This window comes from Rattus rattus, chromosome 2, assembly GCF_011064425.1.
Source record: "Rattus rattus isolate New Zealand chromosome 2, Rrattus_CSIRO_v1, whole genome shotgun sequence".
Lineage (NCBI taxonomy): Eukaryota > Metazoa > Chordata > Mammalia > Rodentia > Muridae > Rattus > Rattus rattus.
In genome coordinates this window covers 105,071,816-105,081,848 of record NC_046155.1, presented here as the reverse complement: position 1 = coordinate 105,081,848, position 10,033 = coordinate 105,071,816, and the positions used below count along the sequence as shown (strand labels likewise).

At 37.4% G+C, this 10,033-nt stretch overlaps 1 protein-coding gene and 1 pseudogene across 1 annotated transcript; one reads left to right on the top strand and one right to left on the bottom strand.

The window, feature by feature from the left end:
• The first annotated feature begins 378 nt into the window (after positions 1–378).
• On the top strand, positions 379–1,328 carry LOC116894167 (olfactory receptor 6-like). Its single transcript, XM_032895882.1, is given in 2 exon segments — positions 379–574; positions 577–1,328. Coding segments are annotated over 2 exon segments (948 nt in total).
• Positions 1,329–3,933: 2,605 nt separating this feature from the next.
• On the bottom strand, positions 3,934–4,450 carry LOC116894166 (annotated as a pseudogene).
• Between the last annotated feature and the right edge of the window lie 5,583 nt (positions 4,451–10,033).

The window sequence follows — 10,033 nt, the reverse complement described above, 5'->3', positions numbered from 1 at the left end:
TTCCAGTCACATGATTTCCTGCCTCATAGCTTCTTCTGAAACAGTAGAATGTACTGACATGGAAGTGCTCAACCCAACTACAATCTAGATCCATTCCTGACTCAGATCCAAAGACCTAGACCTTAAATATTGCCTTATGATGCTGTCTCAACATTATTTGCTGTGTTCTTTGTTTTAGGACTGTATTTTTCTGGACTCATCTTGTGGTTGCTCATGTTTCCCACATCATATCCATGGAAGATGAGGAATCTAGAGTAAGAAATTTATAATAATAAATTATCTCCAGTCTTATGGCCCCTGATGCTCCTATGGATTTTACTCCTGAATTTTCTGATATTAGAATTAAATCTTTTGTCATTTGGTGTTCCAACTTTGTGGATGGAAAATATCACCAGCATCAGTGAGTTCATCCTCATGGGCTTTCCTACTGCTCCCTGGCTGCAAATTCTGCTTTTCTTCATCTTCTTCATAACTTACCTGTTTGTGCTTTTGGAAAATCTTATCATCATTCTTACTGTGTGGGTCACTGGGTCATTGCACAAGCCTATGTACTATTTTCTGAGTACTATGTCCTTTCTGAGGCCTGGTATATATCTGTCACTGTCCCCAAAATGCTGGCTGGATTCCTATTTCGCCCCAATACCATTTCTTTCTTGGGATGCATGACCCAGCTCTACTTCTTTATGTCCCTTGCCTGTACTGAATGTGTACTTTTAGCTGCCATGGCCTATGATCGTTATGTAGCCATATGTTGGCCTCTTCGCTATCCAGTCATGATGACCACAGGATTTTGTATTCAACTGACCATCAGTTCCTGGGTGAGTGGCTTCACCATCTCCATGGCAAAGGTGTACTTTATCTCTCGAGTTGCCTTCTGTGGCAATAATGTCTTGAACCATTTTTTCTGTGATGTGTCACCCATCCTTAAGTTGGCTTGTAGGAACTTATCTATGGCTGAGACAGTAGATTTTGCCCTCGCCATTGTCATCCTTGTATTCCCTCTCTCAGCCACTGTTCTTTCCTATGGCTTCATTGTCTCTACCATCCTGCACATACCCTCAGCCACTGGGCAGCGGAAGGCCTTTTCCACCTGTGCTTCTCATCTTACAGTGGTGGTCATCTTCTACACAGCTGTGATCTTCATGTACGTCCGACCTCGGGCCATTGCTTCATTTAATTCTAACAAGCTGATCTCAGCCATCTATGCAGTCTTCACTCCCATGCTCAATCCAATCATCTACTGCCTTAGGAACAAGGAAGTCAAAGATGCCATCAGAAAAACCATATCAGGTGGCAGAGCCCTGTTCTTGGGTTCTGAAGTGACTTAAACATTCATCATTTGACTTAGCATCAAAAAGCACTTTCATTAGAAGAAATTCTGTGATCACAAACATACTGACTTAGTAGAAAAATTTAAAGACATAGAATCAGAGATTATAGGGAACCCTTTTTCTGTCAGGCATTAATGAAATACTTTTTGTAAAACAAATTTAGGTAAAACATACACTAGCAAAACAGTTATAAAGCAATTTTATTATTTATGAATTACCCTGAATAAACAGTTATTGTTGAATTGTTTCTAGAGTTCTGTTGGTAAGGTTGTTGCATTTTGAGTGATTCTGTTTTAGAAGTCTTGATTCAGCAGGGATATAAAAAGAGAGGTCTCAGTGAGAATTTTAATAGGTATGGATCATTATTCTTTGATGTGGGTTGAAGAAAGGCTTTTATAATCAAACATAGCTTATTTTAATTAGCTTCAAAATTCAACAAAATGAAAATTTCCTTCTAACTGTAATTGGAATACTGTGAAGTATTGCATGTACTACCTTTTAACAATAGAGGAAAATCTCTCTCTCTCTCTCTCTCTCTCTCTCTCTAATACACATATGCACACACACAAACATGTACATACTCACACATGCACACACACACTCACAAACAAATGAACACATATACACATACTATCTCTGCTTTATTTCCCTCATTTTGTTGTAGCTTCTAGACATAAAATTTGGGTGAAATAATGGAAGGTCAGACTCTAGAAAATTGAACATTGCTTTGGTACTCATTACAGCAATCCATTTTAGGTAAAAGAAACAAACAAACAACATTGACATCGACTAAAGACTAAGCAGTTTTGCTCAGGTACATCTTGTCTGAATGTGAGGATTTTTCCAAGTTTTTCCAGAACATTCAACTTTTAGGTTTTGTTTTTTGAAAAGGGTAGAATTTGGATCCTATCAAGTAATATATGATTTAATGTAGTAATAAGATAATAGAAGAGAAATGGGTTCTGTTTTGACTCAGTAAGGATGCTGAATGAGAAAGTTCATGAAATGTAATCTGCTCAGAGTTTAAAAGTGACAGGTATACTATATTCATTTAACATTTTGGATTTGCATTTTATGTATTTTAATTAGGCTGTTTACCTGCTTATCTTTGACTTGTGTTTTTTTCTATCTTTTTTGTTTTTGTTTTTGTTTTTTTTTTTGTTTACCTGCTGTTACAGGTCCAACATTTTTGTTTTAAGTGTTAGAATGATGAATGAGGAATTTTTGCAATTATACAGAAGAATAAGCTTTATTAAACATGGTAATGTCTCTTCTATCTATATCTATTTAGATTCATCTGGCCTTTATTGCTTGTCACCTATTATTTATGTCTGTTAATATTTTCTTTTTATATTTATTAGTCTCTAAGATGGGTGTATGGAAATTCATAATTGTTACAAATACTGAATGACTTTTCACTACATAAAAACTTTATGTCATTTTATTTGTTTGAAGGAATATAAAACTATTTATTGACCACTGTTCACAATTATTTACAATGAAATAAATATACAGTTGGATGACATTCTGATATGACAAGGTTACTTTTCTGGCTAATTGAACCAGAACCCATATACTGAAAAGTCTGATCCAACCAGTAAGGAATGAGTCAGGGTAAAGAAAAAACATACAGGTCATTAATTGATATCAACAAATTTTGCTTACTCACTTATGTCAGCAGGTCTTAAATTGCCAACATCATCTACAACCATGATTCTATTTCCACATCAAACAGATTCTATGAATCATAATCGTTTAGTACAAATTTTAACTTTCTACAAAGGAGTGGTTTATAACTTTTAGTATAAATTTTAACTTTCTACAAAGGAATGGTTCACCAGATGAACCTTTAAATGAACTGGCTGACCTGGAACCGCCTCTGTAAACCAGATGGTCTTGTAAATCAGAGCCCCATCTGCCTCTAGAGTGCTGGGATTAAAGGAATGTGCCACCACACTTGGCTAAAGTCTTGTTATTAAATCATACTACTACTTTTTCTAATTCCATTTCCTGAAGGGGGAATTGGTATGGATGACAGTTTTTAAATAAACTACTGCATTTATGTGATAATACATAAATTCTCATGTGGTTTCTTTTAATCTATCCAATAAACTACAGAATCTGCTTAATTTGAAAGATTATGGTTTCAAGAAATTGTTCACAATGAGAGAATCTCATCAACTTGTGTTTTCATCATCAGTTCTTTGAGTATTAAAAACAAGACAAAACAAACAAGTTATGTAAGTGTTTTATGCACACACATACATACAAACAAAGCAAGCCCAGAATGGTCCTTCTGTGTCCTCCTAAAAAACACATTCTAACTGAGTCTGACTATAAAATCTCCCCAGCGTGTAAGAAAAACTGTTCTTCAAAGCTGAGGAAATACAACATGGTATCAAATATTTTATTGGCAAAGGAAGCAACTACAGAAAGCTCTTACTTGTTCAAAGGAATCAGTGCCTTTTGATGAAGAACAAAAACATCCAAACTACTGTCAATACTTTCAAGTCTAGCATATCAAACTTGATTTTCATTAGAATGCCACTTTTTCACATTAGCAATTCCAAACCCAAGATCCAGATTATATATATGCAAACAGTTATCGTGCTTTATCTCTGGGGCAAGAATGCCAAGTCAGCCTCTTCTTGTAGAAGGTGATGACAATTTGAGGACAATTCATAGTCACCTCCTTTGCCAGCACCAAGTCAGCCTCACCTGAATTCTTCCATTTCATGAGAAACATTAATTCTCCCCTGCTATCTATGTTACTGATCATTTGTTCAGGATCAAGACCTCTGGCAAAGCCCCTTGGTTTGTCTGCAGCATCTCTTTTCGTCTTTGATTTGGTATCATCAGATTCATTGACAGATAAATATTTCCTTTCTATACCATCTTTTCCTTTACCAGATTTTTGAGAATTAAGAAGTGCTTCAATTAATTCTGGACAATCTAAATTTTCTTCTGGTTCCCAAGTATTATCAGCATCCGTGAACCACTTCCACTTCAAGACATATTCTACCTTCCCATTCACTACACAACAGTCCAGTATTTTTTTCAGTATTTTAAGGCTCTGCCTCTTCAACTTTTTTACTCTTTCCATTCTCTTTCTTTCCCATTTTTGCCATTTTTAAAATTTAATCAAAGCCTTGAAGAGTGCTCAGATGCTCAGGGCTGCAGATCCTCCAGTCTTTTGCCTTCAGACTTCAGCCTTTGTGTCATTTTATACTTCCAACTTTAAGACTATTTTTCAGAAATATAAGTAATTATTCCTGAGTTTTTATTTTTGGAGTACATTTTTTAATTTTTTTTTCTGATTTAATCAATTAGAATGATATTGCTAACACCTCTCCATGGTGTAGCATGTGTTAGGACTTCCTTTTTTCCTTATTTTCCTTTTTTATTTTTAACATATTTTTACTGATTCTTTGGGAATTTGGGAAATTCACTGATCATGCTCACTTTGCAGGCCTCCCATGTCTGCTCCTCCTCCATTGTGACCTTCTTTTTCTCACCCCAAACCACCACCAAAAGTAAAAGAAGAAAGGGGAAAAAAGTAAAGAAACAAAGAACAAGTTAATTTTGTGTTGTTCATATATTCTCTAGAACATATTCAAATTCTATTGGCCTGTCCCCTAAGGACTGCTGAATCCTTCTCCACCTACACCTTTGTCAGATGCCATCACTTCAGCATCCTTATCACATTTTTTAAGAGTTATCTTTGATGATGTTCTTTTTTGGCTGTGACTGTTTGAAGGGTTGGGGTTGGGTACAAGTCATGGTTGTCATTGGTAGTTTCTATGCTCCTCTTTCTCAACTTTGTGTCTGTAGTCATTGACACCACTGCAAGAGGTGCTTCCTTGCCCTTTACAGTCAGTAATAGGATTGATTCTGGTTTTCTACATGGTTTCTGGCAATAGCATGGATCTTAAACATCTACATGGTCTCCAGCATCATCATGTGCCAAGGATCTTCACATGGTCCTAGTGGTATTATGGTCCATATCATCAACATGTTTCTCTGCCTAATCGTGGGCCTTGGACTGACATGACCTACAGGAGAAGTATAGATTATGGAGGTCTTTCATTGTTGAGGTCCAGCTTGGCATCTACTTCTCTAAGGGTGGCATCAGTGATTGGAGGGGCAAAAGTTGTTTACATTTATACCTTAATTTTCCTTAACTCTTTGTTATCCTGTGGCCAAAGGCCTCTCAATTTGGGCAATTTAACTCCTGCTGATGGCAGCATGGGATTAAGGAAAAAGCTCAGTTACCTGGGCTCTTTTCTTTCTAGCTCAAGGACACCTCACTGGCCAGGCAGGAGGCTCAGAGTTTGTTAACTCTTCATGAACCAGAGAGAAAAGAAAAGGAAGAGAAGAAGAAAACCAGGCGAGACTGTATGTGCACGCGTGCACGGGCGCGTGCACACACACACACACACACACACACACACACACACTTACACACACTGGACAGGCCCAACCACCTGCTTCTTCAATTTCACAAATGAACATGCACACACACACACACACACACACACACACACACACACAAAATGTACGTATGCATACATATAAACAGATAGACATGTATACATTTGGCTGATGGAGGAGAGACCCCAAATCCACACTTTATATCTTTTCTCTGGCAATTTATACCTTCTTAGACAAAAGTTCTTTGTAAAATTACTTCATATGCTACACAATGGGGAGTTACAGAAGGATGTTGATCGTAAGTTCAAAGCATTATTTCATTCTGTAAACTCATTATAAGTTAAAAGTAAGAATTTCACATGACCCTGCTTTATCATAGTGCATATTGGTGGCTTCATTCTTGGACCTGACATAGAATTGATATTTTTCCTTGATCACAAATCTGTCCCAATCTTACTGTATTTCTTATTATTGTGCAGTCTTTTCTTACTATTCTATGAACAGGAAGCATATTCTATTCTTGATTATAACTTTATTACATCTTTCTTGTGAAACAACTAAAAGCATCTCCTTAAACTTCCTAAAATTATTTGAATTCTATAAAGTCATTTATTCATCTAAATGGTATTAATTCATGAAAGTTTATCATCATGTTGATCTGCAGGGAATTTTCCCAATAGGGTAGGCTGATGCCTAGGAAACTTTAGGCTATGAAATAATGGCAGGAGAGGTATTTCAGCAATGAGAAGCAATCCTGGCATGATGTCTCTGGGGCTGCACCTCTCTCATAGCCATGCAAAAGTGTAGGCCATCTCCAAGAAAATCACTTGCTTGCCATAGCCTTTTCTAGATGTCTTCTGACATTTCAAGAAGTTCCAATCCATTAAATAAACCATTTTTTTAAAAAAAAAATCTCAAACATTCTGTTGCTATTCAGAGCCATAGTAATTGTCTGGCTGGGCAACTTGTTTGGGGTCAAGTTCACAGAGGCTCTGGGCTGCTGCATACCATCCTCTCAACAGTACTGGTAGACCATCTATTACTCTACCACCTGCAGCCTTCTATCTTACCCATCACAGCTACTGTATCTTTAGTTTTGGACTTACCACTCTTCTCCTTTATCTTTCCTGCTTCTCCATCACATGTTTGTTGGTTATACTCATAGTGACATTAATAGCTGCAGTGTGTCATACAGTATACCCTTTGGCCTAATCAGTTTTACATGTATATATTCATTGCAATGAGTTGTTGGTCTGGTTCAAGGCCTCTGTCTTCTGTCACATCATCATTACTGGACACTCTTTAAGAATGCTCTTGATAGTTTGCTATTGCTCAGGGTCATGAAAATCCTGAAGCTCTGAATTTTCAGGACTGGCCCCTTCACCTACTCTAGCAGCTCAGAGATAGAGTAGATGTTGGGGCAGAACAACATTGGTGATAGCTGAGTTGGTCAACCTGGGTCACTCTGTGGAAGCAAGGGATAGGACTAACCCTTGGTGTATGATTTTATGAAGTATGTTACCTCTTTACTTTTATGAATTGTGACCTTAAAGTTGAAGTGACTTGTGTATGTAGCATAAAAGGAGGTTATTTTTTCATGTTTAAAATTTCTATCGTTTAAAAATTTTTATAGTCCACCTCCAGTAGAAAGGCACAACAAGTGGAGGGATGGAGTTGTCATCCCACAGTCAAAAACTCTGACTCAGAATTGTTTCTTTCTAAAAGAATGGCAGGGACAAAAATGGAGAAGAGACCAAGGGAAAGGAGGTTCAGTGACAGGCCCAAATTGGGATCCAGCACAAGGGGAGGCCCCAGGATCTGACATGGTAACTGATGATATAGTGTGCTTACAGACAGGAGCCTAGCATGGCTATTCTCCAAGAGGCCTAACATGAAGCTGACCAAGACAGATGCAGATACTTACCCCAACTAATGGAGTGCAGTCGGGGACCACTGTGGTTGAATTAGGGGACGGCTGGAAGAAGTTGAGGAAGAGGACAACCATAGGAAGACCAGCAGTATCAACTAACCTGAATCTCTCAGACACTGAGCCACCAACTAGGCAGCACACACTAGCTGATACAAGGCCCCCGATACATAAACAGCAGAGGACTGCCTGACCTGGCCTCAGTGAGAGAAAAGGCATCTAACCTTTGATAGACTTAAGGTCTCAGGGATTGGGGAGGCCTGGTAGGGTAATGAGGTGAGATGGGTGGGGAATGGGAGGTGCAGGATGGGGTGGGGAGTGAGGACATTGTGTTGGAGATGGGAAGAGTAATGGAATGAGGAACTGAACTGTCAGAGGGAAAACAGGAGGGGATAATGACTGGACTATAAAAAAAGATTAAAGATAATTTTTAAAAGTATTCATATTTGGCAATTTTTATGCACAAATATAATATATTTAATCATATCTCTTCTATGACCCACTCAAATTCCTCTCAAATTATCTTTACCTGACTTTGCCAAATTCATGTTGTTTTGGGGTCTGCTTAGATCATACACAGCTTAATCATCGATTCAATGAAGATGGCAAAAATTTATTGAAATCAAGCCACTATTGATTGATCAGGGCTGTAGAACAGACTCAGGAGCTGGACTAAAACATCCCTCTCCACCAAGCTAGAATTTTACAGAGCTTTGAATCTTGAAATCTACAAATATCTGTGCCTACTAACAGTTACATTTCCCCACTATTCAGGATTAGGTGTGAAGGCTTTCTTTATATGGTTGGTCAACATCAACAGATACTGAATGTAGGTTTTATAGTCCAACCAGTCAAATCCATTTGTTCTTTGCTGGTCAGGAACAGTTATTATGTTTGAGAAACAAAGGATGAATAATGGGAGCAGGGCTTAGGAACAGTCATTATGTTTTGGAGTTATTATGTTTTAGGGGAACAAAAGATGAATAATGAAAGCTGTTCAGTTGTTGAGAAGTCCCCAGATCCCCTAGGACCTGGCAATTAGAAATTTAGTTTCACATTTTGCTTAAAATGGAGTCTGAAAACAAAATGGCAGTGTTTAGGACAGATTTCTTTTGGTTATTTCCAACAATGTCTTCTTTTTAAAATTTAAAATTGTATTCATTCTTTGAACATTTGTACATGTACAAGCATATCTTGATCATGTCTACCTCTTCATTCTTCTGACTTCCATAATCCCAGAACCCTTTATCATATCTCTCTCAAAATTTCATGTCTTCATTTAAAATATTTATTTATAATTTATTTCAACTCATGGATACTATATGAGCATCGGCATGGTTTTATCCACTAGGGCGTGAGAACACTAGCATCTACTCTGCTAAAGAAAACTGATTCTCAACAGTTATTAGCTGCTCATAACTTCTTATTTAGGATGAGGGCTTTGCCTTTAAATGAAGAAAAAAAAAAAAAAAAGAAAAAAAACCCAAAAAACCATAACCCTATGTCATCTACTTTAATTTACTCTTTTCCTTTTCTGGCCTGTTCACTCTAGCTCCGATGAAGTTGTCAGAACAAAAGTCCATTTATAGCTAGATGTCCTATAGCCTCCTGAACGCTTAAATACTATTTTAGAAAGGTACTGAGTGCTAGTGTAATACATGGCAAAGAGTTTCAGGGTGAGGTTTAAGAGATCACCCTGCACTATTTCATTCTGTTTACCTTGACACTATTTAATTAACCAATTATAAGGAAAGCTTTTCAGTTTTTCTTTCTGTAACCAGAGATAGGTAATAATAACAATATATTCCAATACTTGTCAGGTCTGAGACTTGTACAAATGTCATATGTAATCATCTGCTTTTGATCAGTTTCCTTTTTCATTCATCTCATTAAAAATTTATCAACACCTACAAGTTTCCTATAAAGAAAACTTATGAATAATGAAGAGTCAGTACAATTAAAATAAGTAATTAGTTGTAAAAATTAATGAAAATAATAATTCACTAGAATTAAAGAAGTCAGCAAAATGAATGGAAATATGCAACCTTGGTGGTGGGAGGTGGGGTGACTCTCTACATTGTGCCAGAGACCTGGTAGGTGAGAGACTCTCAAGACTCAAAAGAGGAGAGGAACCTTAGATGAAAGGCTCAACAGATGGAAGAGAGAACTTGTAAAGTCTAACTCCAGTGGGGAGACAGGACATAAAGAGGAGGGGTGGAGTTGCCATCCCACAGTCAAAACCTCTGACCCAGAATTGATCCCATATAATAGAACTGCACGGACAAAAATGGAGAAGAGACTGAGGGAAAGGAGGTCTAGTGACAGGCCTAAATTGGGATCCGGC